This window comes from Syngnathoides biaculeatus, chromosome 9 (assembly GCF_019802595.1).
Source record: "Syngnathoides biaculeatus isolate LvHL_M chromosome 9, ASM1980259v1, whole genome shotgun sequence".
NCBI classification, from domain to species: Eukaryota; Metazoa; Chordata; class Actinopteri; order Syngnathiformes; family Syngnathidae; genus Syngnathoides; species Syngnathoides biaculeatus.
This window is the reverse complement of record NC_084648.1, coordinates 22,447,882-22,469,715: the sequence shown is the minus strand read 5'-3', so window position 1 is coordinate 22,469,715 and position 21,834 is coordinate 22,447,882. Positions and strand designations below refer to the sequence as shown.

Here is a 21,834-nt window from a genome sequence, read left to right as displayed (position 1 = left end):
GTTTTTACCGAAATCACAAACCACAAAAAGTTAAGAAAACTATAAAGGATATCTAAGTTCATGTGAAACATTACATATTATTCACTATTATATGCTCACTGTAGGAAAAGTGCTGAAAACAAAACAATGATCACTGCATATTCAAACTGTGATTTTGACCATCACAAAAAAATTAATTAACTGAGATTTAAGAATTTATTCAACTCAGAGGACTTAACAAAGGTCTTGCCTGCACTAATGTGAAGGGTGATACTGGGATCTTGACTGCAGTATGTAGTCCATGTCTGGCTCAAGAGCAGTGGTTTTGATGCGCAAGACGTCACGCAGGTGAGAGTCACTCAGTCTCGTCCTCATGCGGCTCTTGTTAATGTTCATAACGGAGAATGTCTTCTCGCACATGTATGTGGAGCCAAACAAGCTCAGCATTTTCTTAGCAAATGTCCAAATTGCTTGGAACCTGCCTTCATCCAGCTGGCGGTAGAAGTTGACAAGAGGGAGCTGTTGGTGCCGACTGCGATGCTCGGCGTCACACTGCAGCTCAATGAGCTCCAGTTGCAGGTGGTCTGGAGCGTCATCAGGGTCCACGGAGAAAGGAGAGGAAAAAAGCGTGATCTCCTGTTCAATAGCTGCAAAGTCCCGAAAGCGCTGCTGAAACTCCTCAACCAGAGATGAGATGTCTGCTGCATACTTTGTCATTTGCGCACTGATATTGATCTGTGGGAAACTGGTCACAATTTCCTGCAGCGACGGGAAATGTGCGGTATTGGGCTGCGCCTGTGACATGTGTCTTTGGAAAAGTAGCAGCTTGGTCCGAAAGGCTTTGATGTGTGAATACAGTTGGCTTACCACTGCATTTTGCCCTTGAAGGCTTGTGTTCAGCGCATTCAGATGTCGCGTTATGTCAACTAAAAATCCCAAATCAGCCAGCCAAACAGGATCATTTAATTGTGGCATGGGTTGTCCCTTTTTAGTCAAGAATTGTCCAATTTCCTCCCTGAGAGAGAAGAAGCGCTGCAGCGCAGACCCCTGACTGAGCCACCTTACGTCGGTGTGATACAAAACATCTCCGTATTCAGCCTGGATGTCGAGAAGAAACTGTTGAAACTGGCGGTGGCACAGCGCTTTGGAGCGAATATAATTAATAGTCTTTATCACCGGTTTCATAACATTATCATATTTCATATATTTGGCACAGAGAACTTCTTGATGAATAATACAGTGGAGTTTAATAGCGCTGCCTCCTTCTTCGCTGACTTTGTTACAGACAAGGCTTGATAATCCACTCCGCTCGCAAGGCATGGCAGGTGCGCCGTCCGTAATAATCCCGGTGACTTTATTCCACTGTAGTTTCATGTCATCTACGGTGGAACAAACAGAAACAAATAAATCCGTTCCTCTTGTTTGGCCCTTCAGACTCTGGAGGTCCAGAAGCTCTTCACTCACGTTCATGTCATTGTCCGCTCCTCTTAAAAAGATCAGTAACTGAGTGGTGTCGGACGCATCCGTGCTTTCATCGCACGCTAACGAGAAAAAGTCAAACTCAGTTCCTTTTGCCTCTAACTGTCTCTTAATATCTAATGAAACGTCTTCAATTCTCCGTACGAGCCAGGCAAATATTGGCAAACTCTTGCTTCTTCGCGGGACAAATTTTCTCAACCATTTTCATTACACAGTCTTTAATAAATTCACCCTCAGTGAAAGGTTTGCAGTGCTTTGCAATCAGCGTTGCCACTTCGTAGCTTGCCTTTGTGGCATTTTCATTTGACTCACGGACTCTTGTGAAAAAGCTTTGCTGTGCCGTTAAAACAGCTTCCAGTTGCTTCACTTTTTCACCGCGTTTGTTCCCAGTTAGCTTGTCGTAGCTAGCATGTTTCGTCTGGTAGTGCCTCTCGATGTTGAATTCCTTGAAAACAGCCACAGTCTCTTGGCAAATTAGGCAGACACAGTTGTTTCTTATTTCAGTGAAAAAATACTCAAATTTCCACTTGTCCTGGAAGCGGCGGCCCTCGCGGTCTACTTTCCTTTTTTTGTTTACAGACGCCATGTTAGAAATGGGCTGGGCTGAAACGATCACGCAAGGTCAAGGGTCACGGCGGCCAGAGTGCGGCCACAGGGCTACTGCCATCTTCTGGTGAAATGAAAAATAGCTTTTTGTACACATGTATTTTATACTGTGGTCAACAGTGCTGGCAGGCCGCATATTATTGATTTCATGATAGAGGCCGCGGGCCGGTAAAAATTTGTCCACGGGCCGCAATTGGCCCGGGGGCCGGACTTTGGACATGTCTGCTCTAATGAGCTCATTTCCAATCCTATCCAACCTCACTCCTAGAGAGAACCTCAACATCTTCATTGATGCCACCTCCAGTTATGCTTCCTGTCTTCTCTTCAGTGCCACTGTCTGTAATCCGTACATCATGGCCTCACCACTGTTTTATAAACCTTGCCATTCATCCAAGCAGAAACTCTTCTGTCACATAACACACCAGACACCTTCCGACAGGTGTTCCGACTTGTTTGGACATGTTTCATCACTTCCTTACCACAGTAACCATTGCTCTGGATTGTTGACACCAAGTATTTGAAGTCGTCCACCCTTGCTATCTCTTCTCCCTTTAGCCTCACTCTTCCCCCTCCATCTTTCTCATTCACGCATATATATTCTGTTTTACTTCGGCGAAATCCTCATTCCTCTCCTTTCCAGTGCATGTCTCCATCTTTCTAATTGTTCCTCCACCTGCTCCCTGCTTTCACTGCACATTACAATATCATCTGCGAACATCATGATCCAAGGGGATTCTAGTCTAACCTCAACTATCAGCCTATCCATTCCCACAGCAAACAGGAAGGGGCTCATAGCTGATCCCTGATGGAATCCCACCTCCACTTTAAATTATTTTGTTACACTTACGGCAGACCTCACCACTGTTCTGCTGCCCTCATACATGTCCTGTACTATTGTGACATACTTCTCCACCACACCAGATTTACGCATGCACAGTTCCTTTCTTGGTATTCTGTCATGGGCTTTCTCTAGATCCACAAAGACACAATGTAGCTCCTTCTGACATTCTCTGGACTTTTCTACTCGCATCCTCAAGGCAAATAATGCATCTGTGGTACGTTATCGAGGCATGAAACCAGACTGTTGCTCGAAGATACTTCTCTTCTGAGTCTAGCCTCCACAACTCTTTCCCATAACTTCATTGTGCGGCTCATCAGCTTTATTCCTCTATAGTTCCCAAAGCTCTGCACATCGGCTTTGTTCTTAAAAATGGGAACTAGCACACTTTTCCTTCATTCTTCCTTCATTCTTCAGGCATCTTCTCACCCGCTAGTATTCTGTTGAATAAGTTGGTTGAAAACTCCACAGCCACCTCTCCAAATTGCTTCCATACCTCCAAAGGTATGTCATCAGGACAAATTGCTTTTCCATTTTTCATTCTTTGTAGTGCCGTTCTGGTTTCCCTCTTACTAATCATAGACACTTCCTGGTCCTTCACACTTGCCTTTTCTACTGTTCCTTCTCTCATTTCCTTCATTCATCAACTTCTCAAAATTTTCTTTCCATTTATTTAGCCCACGACCAGCACCAGTCAACACATTTCCATCTCTATCCTTAATCACCTTTACCTGCTGCACATCCTTCCCATTTCTAGCCCTCTGTCTGGCCAACCTAGAGAGATCCTTTTTTCTTCCTTTCGTGTCCAACCTGGTGTACATGTCGTTATATGCCTCTTGATTAGCCTTAGCCACCTCTCCATTTGCCCAACGTCGCATCTTAATGTATTCCTTTGGCCTTCCTCAGTGCTTTCAGTGTCCCACATCTTCTTCGCTAATCCGTTTCTTTGTATAACTTTCTGTATTCTGGGGTTCCACCACCAAGTCTCCTTCTCCCTTTTCCAACCAGAAGACACACCAAGTACTCTCCTGCCTGTCTCTCTGATCACCCTGGCTGTAGTAGTCCAGTCTTCTGGGAGAATCTGTCCATCGAAAGCTTGTCTCACCTCTTTCTGAAAGACTGCACAACATTCTTCCTTTCTCAGCTTCCACCACATGGTTATCTGCTCTACCTTTGTCTTCTTAATCTTCCTACCTACCACCAGTCATCCTACATGCCACCATCCTATGCTGTTGAGCTACACTCTCCCCTACCACTACTTTACAGTCAGTAACTTCCTTCAGGTTATATCATCTGTACATAATATAATGCAGCTCCATGCTTCTACCTCCAGGTAGGTATTTAAACCCTTCTCCTAAACGTTTCGCCTTACTCCCTTTCCACCTGCTCTCTTGGATGCACAATATATCAATCTTTCTCCTAATCATCATGTCAACCAACTCCTGAGCTTTTCCTGTCATAGTCCCAACATTCAAAGTCCCTTCACTCAATTGTAGGCTCTGTGCATTCCTCTTCTTCTTCTGCCAACGAATCCGGTTTCCTTCTTTTCTTTGTCTTCGACCCACAGCTGAAATTCCACCAACCCCCTTCAGGTTAACGATGGCGGGGTTGGCCATTGTTTACCTGGGCCACGACCGATCTGGTATGGTATTCTTTAAATGTACGCTCATATTTGTTTGGCACAATTTTATGCCAGATGCCCTTACTGAAATAACCCTCTGCTTGGGACTTGCCTCCACTTTGCATTGCCTAGTACCCCCATAGGGCTGCATTCTACAACGACTCTAACAACTGGAGACAAATTCCTTGGGTGTTTTTGACATACTTAGCAAATAAAGAGGATTCTGGTTCTAATTCTGATATTCTTTCAAACTGCTTGTTAAGCTACGAAACTCTAAGCTTACCACTATAGCCAAAAAAATCTAATTTCTGTTCAATTTTGCTGATTAAAAATATATTTGAGGCTAGTGCACAAATGATTGTGTGTTTACTCGCAATGTTAAAACACCCCTGCTCTGACCCTTATGTTCTGGTCATAACCCAAGCTGCAGCATTCTGAATAAGCTGCAGCTGTTTAATGCTCTTTCTGAGGAGCCCAAACATAAGACCATTGCAATAGTCAAGTTTACATCAGATAAAAGTATGGATGAGCTTCTCTTGGTCTGTTTGACACACGCAAGCCTTTACTCTTAATATATTCTTCAGATGGTAAAACACAGTTTTCGTAATTGATTTAGGTGGTTTAGAATCTCAACTTTAGATAATGGAAGCTCTGGCCCATCCAGTTATTTATCTGCTTTAGACAGACAACACCTCAATTGAACTACGGTCATCTTGAGACACTGATAGCTTTGATAGTCAAAACTAAAGTTCTGGAAAATTTGACCCGAGAGTAGCATATACAGGCTGAACAGGAGGGGTCCAAGACCTGACCACTGAAGGACCCCATATATAATTTCCATTTGTTGAGATAAGTTGTCTTGGGAGGCACAGAGGCAGGTTAGGTTGAAATAAAAAGGATCCACAAATATAAAACAAAAACAGGTGGAGAGAGGAACATTTCTTCATGCATTTTGAGGGACACTGCTACCGTGTCCGCTATTTATTTATCTGCCTTTTTAGTTGACCTGCTGATAAATCAGAGAGTAATACTCCCAACTGTGTACTCTTACTGTTAGATCAGAAATTGATTGAATTGAATTGATTGAAGATGATCAAAATTTAGTCTTAACAAATCAACTGTTTATTGTTTAATCCAACACTTCAAAGTGTTTGGCTTCAAATCAAGATGAACAGTTCTCAAAATCCTACATCTGAACCTATAAAGCTCATAAAATGACCAGATATCAAAGCATACATTTGAAATATTTCACCAGAGTTCAGGAAATATCAAAAGAGAGATGTATCTTCAGTTAAATAAACTTTGAATGAAAGTCCACACATTGTGGTAATTCTCAAACACCAGGAGTTATCATCTGTGTTACAGCAAAGTTCCCAAGTTGTTGAGAGAGCCCAACCCTTTAGTCCAGGGGTGTCCAAACTTTTTGGAAAGAGGGCCAGATTTGGTAAGGTGAAAATGTGTGGGGGCCGACTATTTAGCCTGACATTCTTTGAACCATTAACATTAAATACAAATTAACTTTTTGGGATTTTTTTTAATTTAATTACAAATGGCATACTTTTACTTTTACATTTTTTTTTACATTTAGGTTTTTACCGAAAACACAGACCACAAAAAATTAAGAAAACTATAAAGGATATCTAAGTTCATGTGAAACATTACATATTATTCACTATTACATGCTCAGTGTAGGAAAAGTGCTGAAAACAAAACAATGATCACTGCATATTCAAACTGTGATTTTGACCATCACAAAAAAATTAATTAACTGAGATTTAAGAATTTATTCAACTCAGAGGACTTAACAAAGGTCTTGCCTGCACTAATGTGAAGGGTGATACTGGGATCTTGACTGCAGTATGTAGTCCATGTCTGGCTCAAGAGCAGTGGTTTTGATGCGCAAGACGTCACGCAGGTGAGAGTCACTCAGTCTCGTCCTCATGCGGCTCTTGTTAATGTTCATAACGGAGAATGTCTTCTCGCACATGTATGTGGAGCCAAACAAGCTCAGCATTTTCTTAGCAAATGTCCGAATTGCTTGGAACCTGCCTTCATCCAGCTGGCGGTAGAAGTTGACAAGAGGGAGCTGTTGGTGCCGACTGCGATGCTCGGCGTCACACTGCAGCTCAATGAGCTCCAGTTGCAGGTGGTCTGGAGCGTCATCAGGGTCCACGGAGAAAGGAGAGGAAAAAAGCGTGATCTCCTGTTCAATAGCTGCAAAGTCCCGAAAGCGCTGCTGAAACTCCTCAACCAGAGATGAGATGTCTGCTGCATACTTTGTCATTTGCGCACTGATATTGACCTGTGGGAAACTGGTCACAATTTCCTGCAGCGACGGGAAATGTGCGGTATTTGGCTGCGCCTGTGACAGGTGTCTTTGGAAAAGTAGCAGCTTGGTCCGAAAGGCTTTGATGTGTGAATACAGTTGGCTTACCACTGCATTTTGCCCTTGAAGGCTTGTGTTCAGCGCATTCAGATGTCGCGTTATGTCAACTAAAAATCCCAAATCAGCCAGCCAAACAGGATCATTTAATTGTGGCATGGGTTGTCCCTTTTTAGTCAAGAATTGTCCAATTTCCTCCCTGAGAGAGAAGAAGCGCTGCAGCGCAGACCCCCGACTGAGCCACCTTACGTCGGTGTGATACAAAACATCTCCGTATTCAGCCTGGATGTCGAGAAGAAACTGTTGAAACTGGCGGTGGCACAGCGCTTTGGAGCGAATATAATTAATAGTCTTTATCACCGGTTTCATAACATTATCATATTTCATATATTTGGCACAGAGAACTTCTTGATGAATAATACAGTGGAGTTTAATAGCGCTGCCTCCTTCTTCGCTGACTTTGTTACAGACAAGGCTTGATAATCCACTCCGCTCGCCAGCCATGGCAGGTGCGCCGTCCGTAATAATCCCGGTGACTTTATTCCACTGTAGTTTCATGTCATCTCCGGTGGAACAAACAGAAACAATTAAATCCGTTCCTCTTGTTTGGCCCTTCAGACTCTGGAGGTCCAGAAGCTCTTCACTCACGTTCATGTCATTGTCCACTCCTCTTAAAAAGATCAGTAACTGAGCGGTGTCGGACGCATCCGTGCTTTCATCGCACGCTAACGAGAAAAAGTCAAACTCAGTTCCTTTTGCCTCTAACTGTCTCTTAATATCTAATGAAACGTCTTCAATTCTCCGTACGAGCCAGGCAAATATTGGCAAACTCTTGCTTCTTCGCGGGACAAATTTTCTCAACCATTTTCATTACACAGTCTTTAATAAATTCACCCTCAGTGAAAGGTTTGCAGTGCTTTGCAATCAGCGTTGCCACTTCGTAGCTTGCCTTTGTGGCATTTTCATTTGACTCACGGACTCTTGTGAAAAAGCTTTGCTGTGCCGTTAAAACAGCTTCCAGTTGCTTCACTTTTTCACCGCGTTTGTTCCCAGTTAGCTTGTCGTAGCTAGCATGTTTCGTCTGGTAGTGCCTCTCGATGTTGAATTCCTTGAAAACAGCCACAGTCTCTTGGCAAATTAGGCAGACACAGTTGTTTCGTATTTCAGTGAAAAAATACTCAAATTTCCACTTGTCCTGGAAGCGGCCGCCCTCGCGGTCTACTTTCCTTTTTTTGTTTACAGACGCCATGTTAGAAATGGGCTGGGCTGAAATGATCACGCAAGGTCAAGGGTCACGGCGGCCAGAGTGCGGCCACAGGGCTACTGCCATCTTCTGGTGAAATGAAAAATAGCTTTTTGTACACATGTATTTTATACTGTGGTCAACAGTGCTGGCGGGCCGCATATTATTGATTTCATGAAAGAGGCCGCGGGCCGGTAAAAATTTGTCCACGGGCCGCAATTGGCCCGGGGGCCGGACTTTGGACATGTCTGGAATAATGAAACCACTTAGTTCCTTTTCCCTTTTTGTTCAGGAGAGGCGTTGTACTGTATTTTAACCAATTCACTATGAGACGGAGGTTCGGGCAGGTCAGGAGAGGATTTGTCAGATAATTTTACAAGCATCTGAGGGACATAGCCCGCAGCTTGCTTGGCGGCCATGTCAGCAGCATTATTGCCGAGGGCTGTGGATGAAGTGGATTTGGAGTGGCCGGGGACCTTGACGATAGCCACCGCCGAAGGTTTGTACAGGACTTTGTCTAATCGTTGGATCAGTGTCAAATGTGCAATAGGAGTACCTTTAGCTGTTTTAAAATCATTCCATTTCCAGGCAGACAGGTCCAACTCAGCAGCGGAGACAGCGTAAGCCGAGTCAGAATAGACATTGACAGATTGTCCGACCGCCATTTCCAGTGCGAGACAGAGTGCCTGGGCTGAGGGAGCAGATTTTAGTACGGAAGAGGAAACAGTTAAAAATTCACCTGAGGGTTGCTGCTCCACTACGGCATCCGCCGCAGCCAAAGAGCCATCCGGCTTACGGTAACAACAACCATCAGTGAAGAGGACACCCCCCCAAACCCCCCCCCCCCCCCCCTTAGTCAGAGGTTGGACAGAGAGATCAGCACGTGGACGAAGAGAATCAGTCACAGCAATTTCACAGCAGTGCGGGTCTACATGCAATTCATCAGTCATGTAAATGCCGGTGTGTACATATGTGATGTTTGGTGCCATGAGAATTTTCAACAAGCATGTTTGCTTAAGAGAAGATAGTGTGGATGCTGATGAGGCAACGTAGGCTGTCACCGAAGGGTCAGTAAGGAACACAAGGGGATATGACATTAACATGTGTGCGGTTTTTTGAATAACTTTGGCAAGCCCAGCTGCAAACCTAGTGCATTCGTGGCTTTTGGCCTCAGGTGGATCAAGTGGAATGCTACAATACATCAGAACATGACACTTTCAATCCTTCCTCTGATATAGAGTAGCATTCACAATGGTAGGTTTGACAGTAACATCTAAGTGAAATGGGATGGTATAATTCGAAGCAGCCAGAAATGCTGCTGATGCAAGATCATGTACAAGAGTGGTATAGACAGAGTCGGGCTCCGCTGACCACTCTAATTTGGCAGTAAGGTTTCTGTAACCTTGGCTTTTCACCATGTGTCTGAGAGGAGCGGTGCGGTCTGCAAAGCATGGAAGATAGTTTAAAAGCAAGCATCTCCTTCACCGTGTCAGGACGTTTGTGCTGTAGAATAGAAGAACGATGCTCCGAGGACATAGTGGATCCTTCAGAGGACACCACTCTGCCCAAGAAGGTCACCAATTTGCGACAACACTGAAGCTTCTTTCTAGAAGCTTTGAATTCCAGCTGATGCAAACAAAGCAAAACGAGTTGAGTTAGAGACAAACATAACTCTGCTGTTGGGGCTGCCAACAGGAGGTCATCAACATACATCAGAAGTTTACATCTATGTGGGAGATCTAGGTCCTGCAGCAATGATTTCAAACATTGGTCAAAAATTCCTGGTGAATTTTTGAAGCCTTGTGGCAACCTGGTGTATTGCAAATTGTGTCCCTGATATCTGAATGCAAACAAGTGTCTACACTCGGGTGCGAGGGCGACACAAAAGAATGCATTCGCCAAATCAATCACTGTGAAGTATTTCAAATCAGGTGTGATGGTAGACAACATTCTGTGGGGTTCTGGTACAGGTAACAATGGTGTGCTTGTTACATCATTAACGGCCATCAAATAATGCGCCATACGATAAGTGTTACCATCTGGTTTTAAAACTGGCCTGAATGGTGTACACCACGAGGAGGTGGATGTTTCCAGGACTTCCACAGGCCAGTGAGGGTGTCCTCCATCCCCTGGTTAACAGCCGCAGCCCAAGGATATTGAGGTCTGTAAACATGAGATCCTGGAAAAACTGTGATTTTAATGTCTGGTGTCTTTGTACAATGTCCAACATCAAAGGGTCCAGAGGACCAAACTTGCTTAACATTGACGCGACATCATCATGGTCAGAGTAGTCACGTCCGTGTTCTCTAGTTAGAGTCCCGTGCTCTAATATGGTCATATTAGTCGTCAGAGGTGCGTCAGGAACAATTATGCGATATGCATCTGCCAGTTTGGAGATCTGTATGTTCGTGAGTGGTGTGTCCTGCCAGTCAGTCATTTGAGTCAGTCATTTCACCATAGGTCCCAGTTGCCGGGTCTCGTGTCCTGGAGACAGAGCAAGTGAAATGTGGGGTACTGACTCTTCCTGCATGTTAAACCATGTCATTTGATCTGGTGTAAGAGAGCAGGATGCTGCTACACCCTTTCTTGCTGCGTATATATGTGTGGATGTAATATTCCAAGCATCACCTTGTATGCATGTAAAGTTTTGCGGTCATAATATGGTGTGCAATGGTGTGGATCTAGTGGAGGCAGGTAAGCCCTAAGAGTGTTTAACCAGGGCTTCCACAACAGAAATTGATGCATGAGACCAAGTTTGAGCGGTGTTTCTGGTTCAAGTCGGGCCCAATAAATGTCCACAGTTGGAGTTGGTTCACTCACAGGTGTCATAAGCCATTGTCCAGAGTGCCAGATGGTGTCAGCTGCCGGCATTATCTGTCCTTTTGGGAAAGAAACAACAAGTCCTTCAGACCCGCATAAGATGGAGGCACTTGCCTTACTCATTAGGTCACGTCCTAACAAGTTCACTGGTGTTTGTGGTGAATGTACAAATGATTGGTGGAAGGTCTGTCCAGCCAAGATTGTCAGTAGGGGTTGAGTCCATTACAGGGCCTGTAGAGTCCCGAGTTAGCACAGTGTGTTGTGACAATAAAGTGTCCGGGAGCGAGATGTTGAGAGAAGAGTGTGTTGCCCCTGTGTCAATGAGAGTATTCAACTTTCGCCCCGCAACAGAGATGGGGATCATGGCACCTGCATCCCCGGACCCCTGGCTTCCTGGGCACCCCTAGTGGTACTGTCCAACCTGCTGCTCTCCATTCTGCTGCCATTGTGGGCCGCCAAAGTTGTTGTTTCTGCTTCTGCATTGTCCCCCTCTGTTGTTGAACCAGCTTCCATGCCCCCGCATTGGACCTTGAGGGGGAAAAGCTGTAGGACAGTCTTTAATCCAGTCATCGAGAGAACCACAACCAAAACATCCTTGCTCACGATGTGGTTGCACTCTCCTCCGGCCCCCCGCATGCCTTCCTGCGTGTCCACCCCTATTGCCCCGGAACCTACCTGCCAGTCTAGGTGGTTGCGCCTGCAAAAAAATTACATCTTACATGGTCTTAGAGTTTTCCTTTATATCTATCTTCTTTTGTGTGGCCTGATCTCTTGTCTGTGCTACTTGTAATTTAAGAAATTGTTTTTGGAGTTAAGTAATTTCATTAATCTCACTCTGTTGTTGGTTTGAATAAATTTCGAGGTGATGCACTAAGTGTCGTCTAAATCTAGTCTCGTCTCCAGACAGGAGGTCAGGGTCAGCTTTAAGAGTAGCCTGTACTGGTTCAGGGCGGCCTGCCAAGATCGCAGTCCTGAACATAGCCTCCTCCAAAGCAGACTGTCCAGAGTGACGTCCAAAGTTTAGTACATTTAGCCAAGTGTTCAAGTGGGTCAATGTTACCATAAGGGAAGGAAGTGGGTGCGCCCGTAACAGGAGTGGGGAATCTCTCTCTGACAGCTGCTGCCAGACGTTCGGAGTGTGCTCTCAATATGGTTCCATTGGGTACGTTAAGTGTGTCTGCAGCTCTCTCGATTTGTCGTTGTTCAATGCTCATGCATGGCCTAGATGCTGCTTGTCTCCAGACTCCCATGCAGAGTGTATACCCCTGTAAAGTTTACACAAAACTAGACAGCCATGCATTACCACCAGAAGAAAGACGAGGCAACCGGGCAGTAAGACAATCAACATCTTTAAGATCAAACGGCTTGTATATTGGACCTGCCGGAGCTTCGAATATAGGCATCATTGTGGCGTTTTTTTTTTTTTGCTTGCTTGTTTGTTTTTTATCCGCCCACTCTGATGTGGGGGAGGGACAACTAAAGGTTTTTCGTTATGCAAATCGGCATTGGTCTGAGGCAGGGGTAAGTCTTCTGTGCCCTCCCTTTCTTCCTCTTCCTCATCTTCCTCTATGCCGATGTGTTTGTGTGATGTATTTACTTGTGATTCAAGGCCCGTGCATGTGTGCGTGTTCAATGTGTCTTGCTCCTCCTTTCCATTTTTACTTACTCGTAACCACATATCACATGTATTTTTTTTTTCAGCAACCTCTTTTCTTCCTCCGTCATGGGTTCCATGATACCATCAATGTCACATGCCACCTGACCAGCGATTTTCATCATTGGATAGTTCCCCGGTCCTGTTTCAACATCCGTCTCCCCTGCGTAGGGCAACGGGAGTGTTGGGTACAGAGACGCGGTGGGCGCCGGTCCAGGAGTAACTGCACCATCTTCTTTATTCACTTTACCTTCGTCCGACTTGGCATTACCATTTTTCACCGCTGCGATCGCAGTCACGGTCACCGTTATTAAATGCACAGTGCGCCTTTCTTTGTCCACCTCTTCAAGTTCTCTCTTACATTTCCTCTTTTCATTCCATGAGCCCTTATCTATTCTGTCCCGCACATTTTTTGCCCGTTTTACATATTCCCCATCATCTTCCTGTAATTTCATCGTCAGTTTGTCCCAATCGCGAATTTTACCCAGGTTGTGTTTTTGCCATTGATTTAATGCACACTTCCTGTCTTTATCGTGTTCCTTTTGATCAACATTAGCCATCATTTGCCGTCCAATTTCAATGTACATTTCAACTTTATTATGATTATATTCAGCACATTCGCGATTAAATTCACCATCCATGATTATTTATTTAATTTAGTGGTCTTCTTTGACTAAACCCAACCGAATTCCTATCGCGCAACAAATTAGCCTATACTATTCATTTTTTTCTTACGGCACCTTGTGACGTCCCAGGCTCAAACCGACGGCAAACCCTCTGTTTTTAAGGGATCCCATCCCCCTTAGGTGTAACAGGTGAACCTCACAGTGCAATTGTACGTCTACAATATGTGTCAGCTACGACGGGATATACAACTTCTCTTTATCTCTTATTCTCTTATTCTCAATGACTCATATGAGGCCTGAACAATCTGATACCTATGACTTCTCAAATTTAGGCAGTTCAATATGCAGAATTCGACATTAACAGGCTTCTGCTTACGTTTGATTTCGGTCGACCTGGAGAAGTCAGAAGTACAGGCGATCACCCTCGACTTGTCCAAAAAACACTCCTGTATTCCTCATCTCGCTCCGAACAATGTCCTCTGTCGACAGCCAACGCTCATCAATCTCCCTCGACTTATGGTCGGGGTCACCAAATTGTAGGGATTTGCGAGTTTGGACCCTACGCAATTAGATGATCGTGGAAGATATGACCAATGATTAGAAAAAGTTAACAACAAAGGATTTCATGCAAAGGAATGTGCAACACAGACGTCCGGGTCTTATCTAGGCATCTGCTGCACAAGAGATGTGTCTTCTGACCAAATTGGCCAAGAAAAAGAAAAGGGCTGCGCAGTAACACAGGGTTTTTATTTGTATGGGTCCTTGGTGGAAGTGGCAAAATATATACAAATATATATAATGTATACAAAATATAATCCACCTGCGTGCTTCTACATCCGCTGTTGTAGGTCACTGTATATTCCTCCCTCTTCTGGAAATAAATGTTCACTACAGCCATCTCCATCCTTTTTGCAAAGTCCACCACAATCTGTCCCTCAAAGTTCCTGGACGCCGTACTTACCCGTCACTTCTTCATCGCCCCTGTTTCCTTTATCAATATGTCCATAAAATCTGCACCAATCACAACTCTATCGCCTTCTGGAATGCTCAGAACTACTTCATCTAGTTCCTTCCAGAATATCTCTTTCAGCTCTTGGTCACATCCTACCTATGGGGCATAGCCGCTAACCACATTATACATAACACCCTCAATTCCAAATTTTAGTCTCATCACTCGATCTGATACTCTTTTCACCTCCAAGACATTCTTAACTAGCTCTTCCTTTAAAATTACCCTACTCCATTTCTCTTCCCATCTACTCTGTGGTAGAATAATTTAAACCCTGCTCCTAAACTTCTAGCCTTACTACCTTTCCACCTGTTCTCTTGGATGTACAGTATATCAACCTTTCTCCTAATCATCATGTCAACCAACTCCTGAGGATTTCCTGTCATAGTCCCAACATTCAAAGTCCCTACACTCAGTTGTAGGCTCTGTGCATTACTCTTTTTCTTCTGACGACGGATCCTGTTTCCTCCTCTTCTTTGTCTTCGACATACAGTAGCTTAATTTCCACTGACGCCCTGCAGGTTAGCAGTGCCGGTGGCGGGCGTTGTTAACCCGGGCCACGACCGATCCGGTATGGGATTCATTAGATGAACACTTATATTTGTTTGCCACAGTTTTTACGCCGGAAAATGCAACCCTCTGCATTTATCTGGGCTTGGGACCGGCCTACAGATTGCACTGGTTCGTGCCCCATAGGGCTGCATTAGGTAGAAAAAAAAAGGTAGAAAACTACCCTGCTCCTCCTGAATTTGGAATCTGATTTACTAATAGACCCTTGTATTGTATGGTTAAATAAAAATGCAATTAATTTGGAAAAAGACACTAATGAAGGTAAACCCTTGTGTTCTTTTCTGGGTTTGTCCAATTTATGCTTTCATCAATCAGAATCAGCTTTATTGGCCAAGTGTGTAACAACACACAAGGAATTTGTCTCCGGCATTCGGTGCCGCCCTGGTATGACATTCAGAACAAAGAACAAACAAACTTACAAGAACAAAGGATAAGAGACATTCTGTTAATGGGAACTATTCCTTATAAGAGTCACAGTTGTGCAAGATGCAGAGTCATCTTCATTTAGAACAGATAAGAGTATGTCAACGCCCAACATGATGTTAACGTGTATAGAACATCAATTTTGAGAACAAGTTATCTTATCTAGACAAAAATATTTGTGTGACTATGACATAAAAGGCATATCTTGTTCGATGTTTTAACTGGAAAAATAAAAGTATTTATGAATGAAAAGCCAAAAACTTTGACCTAGTTTCCCGGACCTGACGAATGCCCCCTTTCATGATGGTTTACCTATGATGTCAATATTAGGCGACTCGTGTTTGTTTAATAAATTTTTTCACTTGCACACCGCTTGGTGACGCCGAAGAAAACCCTGTTCATTTCAAGAATTCCCCAGTGATTGTAAGATGAAATTTATCCGTAACAATGGTGAAGAAGTGTGTGGTTCAGTTTCGTCGCAATTGGAATTATTCTGGTCACAGTTTTCATTATTTTCCCAAAGACCCAAGCCTCAGAAGATAGTGGGTCAAGTTTGTGCAAATGAAGAGAGCTATTTTTTCCAAACCCAGTCACCAGTCTGTCATATGCAGTGAACATTTCACCCCAGACTCTTTGAAAATTTCACGAGTTCTAACATGCAAATCGAGGAAAGAAAACACAAAGAATAGACAAACATTGGCCAAGAATACTGACTTATGATTTAAGAGAGGAATGAGCATGTAGTGACAATGCTTGGTGTAATCCTTAGCACAGGAAGGAGGCTGTCACAGAGGTCTAACCTGCTTGACCAGTCATGTCTCAGTGTTCGTTCTGTGCATGGTTCATCGTGGGAAGAGGCTTGTGTGACCCCCGCTTTTCACTACGAGAGGCCATAAATGGCTGTGAATTTCGCTTCATAGAAGTGAAATACCAAAAAACCAAGATAATCCAAATGCGCAGGTGCAAAGACAAGGAGAAACCAAAGGCAAGTTTGTGCGTCAGGTAGAAAAAAAAGAGTGGTTGCCAATGCAAGCCAAAAGAAAAGGCAAAAGAAAAGCAGGCAACTTCAAATCACAAACAAGGTAACCAGCTCAGGAGCCATGCATCACCAGTGGTTACTGCAGGTGCAATAGAAGAGCCGGTCCAAGGCATGGCGTGAGGGAGCAAGGGAGATTAGGGTGGGATTAAAAGACAAAAGAGACAAAACCCACGTGTTGTGTACTGTTCAAGCCATGCAGCAAAATGACTCCATGGCCTTTGAAGGAGCATGATAGCTACATAAAGAAGTCACTACGAAGCTTGCGTGCATTGCTGAAAATGTCTTCCATTGTTTAGGGACAGTGTCCACAAAATGTTTTTCGAACGGTTTTACTGTATGAGGTTATTTCACCTAAAAGTTGCCGGAATGGCAGACCTTTATTTATAAGTGTAATGTCATGCAAGTCAGGGGCTTTGCCTGAGTGTAGTCAGACAATTAAGAAGGCATGAGTGGGGTCTAGGGATTGGATGTCAACAAGTGGTCTGTGAAGGTTATGGTTAGGTGAGGTTGTCATGGAGTCAACCAGGGTCACAGAGGCACTTGGCAGGTTATTAGGGAAACAACTGAGTTACGTGGCAGACCTATCATATCCTCTGTGAGGCTTTTTGACTCAGTCAGGCCTGGCCCTACTGGTGGGTCCCACGTTTAGTGTTTGGACAGCCTGCAAGGATCTCAAGCCATTATTCTACAACAGCACGACGTTCACTTTGAGAACTGTTTGTTCGGGAACCCTTTCCCCAGATGTCACTAGTCATTTTAGTCACTAATCTTGGTTAGAGGACTTTCATGCTTAGACCATTTTTCGACATGTATATTTGGTGCAAAGGTTACGGTCATTCCATGATTTTGATTGATTTATGGATTGGCGGTGTTGTCCACGGACCATGGTTGTTCGGATTAAATGACTTGCTTTGATTGTCAATTTTAAAATCGGCAGAAAATGTTTGTCAGTCACACTCGTTTGCACATAACTCCCTCTAATTCCATCTGCAGCGGTTTGTTTGTAAAGACGACGCCCGGGTCTTGTACTTTAAAGACAGGGTGTTTTTCTTTAGTGAAACCTTTGGTGGCCATTTCATGCAGTTGGACAATGGACAGTGTGTGCAGGCATGCTGCTACACCCAGCTGCTAGCTGATGTTTGGATGTAGGTTTTCAACAAACAGTATTGTGAAATTTCTGTCATCTTCCATATTGGGTTAATTTAAATATCCAAAGTACACTTCACGTATCCAGCAGTAATGAGCTTGGGCTGTCTCTTTAACTATGATGGATGCAGATCGGCCAATTGCACCCACTTAATCATCAAAATCGTGAGACAATGCTTGGCAGAGGGCCAGGTAATCAGTCAGCACATGAATCGGTTGTCATTCAATTAAGCTATTTCTTGACTAGACGTAACTTTAATCAGGTACAATACAATACATCCGCTTTCTCTTTTGATGCAAGACATACATCCATTTCTGAGGGGTGATGGGCTGTGGGTGGGGGTGTTTGGTTGTAAGGTAGTAGTGCCTGGCACACCTGCCTTCCCCCATCTCAGCTCACTGCCCCTCCAGAGATCTGGTTTTACACTTACCTACATGGTGCTGCTCCTGAGGCTGCTTGGCATGAGAACTCCCCTCTCATGGGCTGAGGCTGTTCCTTGCATTCCCACCCTCATTATTCTCTTGTAGGGTGGCCCTATCCACCCCCCTTTCCCAAAAAATAAGGGACATTTTCCTGTCCATGGGCTGGGCCATCATAGGCCCTCCAGGTTGTGGGGGGCTTCCGATTTTCCTGAATGTGGGTTGGGCAAGGGGGCAGGGCATGTGACGCGATGGTGGAGGGAGCTGGCTAGGGAGTGGCATTGGGTTACTGCAGCCACCACCCAGAAGCGAGTTGTCGGGGGACCTCAGAGAGATTGGTGGACCACCTTGGGTTCTTCGGCTTTGGATATGTTCTGTCCACAGGGTTGCCCTCAGATGTACCCGTCCCTGTTCTGTCCTTGATATATTTGGTGAGTTCCTTCACCTCCGTGACATTTGTCAGTCCTTTCGCATGCACAATGGTGTGAAATCTCATGCATGTGTCCGTAAGCACACACACCTGGGATTTTTTCACTGGGTGTGGGACAACTTACTTATTGCAACAAATATAGTACAGTGAAAAAGTATTCCCCCCCCTCCCCGATTGCTGTTTTTCAGATCTTTTACACACAAAAGTCTCAAATCATCATTTGAATTTTAATATCGCTCAGAGACAACCCAAAATAGGGTACATATTACATGACCTATTGGATACACTGTTCATGCACAGTACTGGATTTCCCCTTTAAGGTCACACCACAGCATCTCAATTGGACTTAAATCCGGACGTTGACTTGGCCACTCCAAAACCTTTATCCATCCGTCCATTTTGTTTGCCGCTTATCCTCACAAGGGTCGCAAGAGTACTGGAGCCCATCCCTGCTGTCAACAGGCAGGAGGCAGGGTACACCCTGAACTGGTTGCTAGCCAATCGCAGGGAACTTAGAGACAGACAACAGTTACACTCACAATCACACCTAGGGGCAATTTAGAGTGTCCAATTAATGCATGTTTTTGGGATGTGGGAGGAAACAGGAATGCCCGGAGAAAACCCACGCAGGCATGAGGAGAACATGCAATGTCCACACAGGCAGGGCCGGGATTGAACCCTGGTCCTCATCACTGTGAGGTCAACACTTTTACAACTGCGTGCCAACACTCCAAAACCTTATTACTGTTTTGTTCGTTTGTTTGGTTTTTAATTCAGAGGTAGACTTGCTGGTGTGTTTCAGATTGTTATCCTGCTGCATGATCCAAGAGTGTATGAGTTTGCGGGCACGAACTTATGGCCGAATGTTCTCCTTCACAATTTTCTTGGACACAGCAGAATACATTGTTCCTTCAATCAATGCAAGTTGTCCTGCTCCTGAGGTAGCAAAGCAGCCCCAGACCATCACATGGCCACCACCATGCTTCACTGTTGGCATGTTTTGTTTTGGTTTTAGACAAATGCTGTGCCACTTTTACACCATATGTAAAAGACTGCACACCTTCCAAAATGTAAAATTTTTGACTTGTCAGTCCACAGAATGTTTCTCCAAAAGTCTTGAGGATCATCAAGAATTTTTTTGGCAAATGTGAGATGAGTCTTTGTATTCTTTGCTGAGAGCAGGGTTTTTTGCCTGAGAACTCTCCCATGGATGCCATTTTTGGCCAGTATCTTTCTATCTTTCTTATGGTAGAGTCCATTAGATGTTGTTCAAGGTTCTTTTGTGACCTCCTTGATAAGTCGTCATTGCACTCTTGGAGTAATTTTAATAGGTCGTCCAATCCTTAGAAGGTTTGCAACTGTTCCCAGTTTTCTCCATTTGTGGAAAATGGCTTCGTAGTTGTTTGCTGGAGCCCCAAAGCCTTGGAAATGGCTTTGTAATCTTTTCCAGACCAACTTTTCCTAAATTTGTGGTTAGCCACAGTGACTTTGTGATTACTTTTTCACTGACTGTCAGAAAGGTTTGCATGTTTTACGACCCTAATAAATTGAATTGTCATTTGAAAACTGCATTTTGTATTTCTTTGGGTTGTCTCGGAGTGGTATTAAAATTGTTTTATTGATTTGAAACCTTTGTGTGTGGCATGGAAAATAAACAGAAAACAGGAGCGAGGCAAATAGTAACACAGTAACTCGTGTACACGAATTATGTATCCCTCCCCCCTCTTTTATATTCTCTTTCTATAATTCAGTTAGGCAGTCCCACCAAATCCCACTTGTATAGGTGGGTTCACGATCCTGGTCTTGAATGCTTCTTCTCCTGTCCTTTTGCTGTCTTATCTTGTCCTGTTCTTCCTTCACAGTGTGGAGCACTACAGTCACATTAAACATCTGTATTTATTTCTTTGTTGTAGATATGGAATGATTTAATTTTCACATTCTGTTTACAGTTAGTGCTTTGTTGTTTTTCTCTCACCCATCTAGAAATTCTGTTCTCGTAAACTGAATCTGAACCTAAATCAAACTTTAATCACAGAGGAAGCACAAATGCTTGACATAACAGCTGAACATGATAACAACAACAATAATAATAATAATAATAATTATTATTATTATTATTGTCATGATTATTATAATACATGCATTGATTAATTAATAAATCAATCAATCAAGTAATCAATTAATAAATAGATGAGTGCCCATTTAATTAATTATTTAATTAAATAATAAGGTGCATTCTGTTGTCAATAGTCACGGAAGGGAATCTTTTAATTTGAGGTCTCTAGGGTCTCTGTGTTGTGTGACCTGTTTGTTTTGAGTTCAAACCTTGAAATGTTATGCGTGGTTTTGTCTAAGTATTTTCAATACCTGGAGTGGTTTTTGGCAGACGATCAGTCTGGTTGTGAGTTAAAAAGGTATGGGTGGGTGCAAAGGTCACATGGAGCACCCTACAAGGTGGGCTCTTGCCCACAGGTTGGAGATGCTTTGTAGGGCCCTGTGACACTTCTTGTGAGGGAGGATCCCTGCTGTCTGTAGCAGAGACTAGAGCAACGGCGGACAGCTATCAAGTAGTAGTTGGAGTTCACACCTGACATCCTCATGGTCCAGGAGCTGTATTGGGAGGTCAGACACCGCTGTCTCCAAGACTCCCATCTGTGTCTTGAGCTCAGAAGGACTGCTCCATCCTTTGGACCATTCTGCTTTGCGCATTTCGGTGCATTCAGTGAGCTGTTAGATGTCACCAGAAGCATGACCCAACTCCACAGTTTCTCCCTGATGTTTGGCCGGTAAGTCAATCACTTGGACAAGAGGGGTCACTTCGCTAAATCAACCAATTTGACTTTTGAGGGCAATCTTGGCAAAAGCATTTTGTAGCTGTTTATGTTGAACTCCAAAAGATTGTTCATTTGAGATAGCAGTTTGGTTTAGTTTATTAATGCAGCCCTATGGGGGCACAAACCAGTGCAATCTGTAGGCCGGTCCCAAGCCCAGATAAATGCAGAGGGTTGCGTCAGGAAGGGCATCCAGCGTAAAAACTGTGCCAAACAAAAATGAGCATTCATCTAAAGAATCCCATACCGGATCGGTCGTGGCCTGGGTTAACAACGCCCGCCCCCGGCACTGCTAACCTGCAGGGCGTCGGTGGAAATTCAGCTACCGTGGGTTGAAGACAAAGAAGAGGAGGAAACCGGATCCATCGTCGGAAGAAAAAGAGGAATGCACAGAGCCTACAACTGAGTGGAGGGACTTTGAATGTTGGGACTATGACAGGAAAAGCTCAGGAGTTGGTTGACATGATGATTAGGAGAAAGGTTGATATTCTGTGCAGAGGGAAAGGTAGTAAGGCTAGAAGTTTAGGAGCAGGGTTTAAATTATTCTACCACGGAATAGATGGGAAGAGAAATGTAGTAGGGGATATTTTAAAGGAAGAGCTGGCAAAGAATGTCTTGGAGGTGAAAAGAGTATCAGATCGAGTGATGAGACTAAAATTTGAAATTGAGGGTTTATGTATAATGTGGTTAGCGGCTATGCCCCACAGGTAGGATGTG

At 44.1% G+C, this 21,834-nt stretch overlaps 2 protein-coding genes across 12 annotated transcripts in view; one reads left to right on the top strand and one right to left on the bottom strand.

Annotated features, from left to right (window-relative positions):
* Positions 1-7,669, bottom strand: part of LOC133506632 (general transcription factor II-I repeat domain-containing protein 2B-like) — a 123,711-nt gene extending 116,042 nt beyond the window's left edge. For all 9 annotated transcript variants that reach the window (XR_009796550.1, XR_009796551.1, XR_009796553.1 and 6 more), the window contains exons 1-2: positions 7,555-7,669; positions 230-7,469 (exon numbers count right to left, since the gene is read on the bottom strand). Coding sequence is in view for 1 of the 9 variants with exons in the window: in XM_061830961.1 (XP_061686945.1) it covers positions 235-1,449 (1,215 nt within the window). In the remaining 8 variants the exon portion in view is untranslated. The remainder of the gene's footprint in view (positions 1-229; positions 7,470-7,554) is intronic.
* Positions 7,670-8,512: 843 nt separating this feature from the next.
* Positions 8,513-21,834, top strand: part of LOC133506633 (P2X purinoceptor 3-like) — a 66,175-nt gene continuing 52,853 nt past the window's right edge. Inside the window, exons 1-2 of one of the 3 annotated variants that reach the window (XM_061830963.1) lie at positions 8,513-8,648; positions 8,738-8,769. In XM_061830963.1, the coding sequence (XP_061686947.1) occupies positions 8,567-8,648; positions 8,738-8,769 (114 nt within the window). In that variant the 5' untranslated portion in view covers positions 8,513-8,566. Of the gene's footprint in view, positions 8,649-8,708; positions 9,110-21,834 lie in introns of those variants that run through there. The other 2 variants (XM_061830964.1, XM_061830965.1) reach the window with 2 other exon arrangements.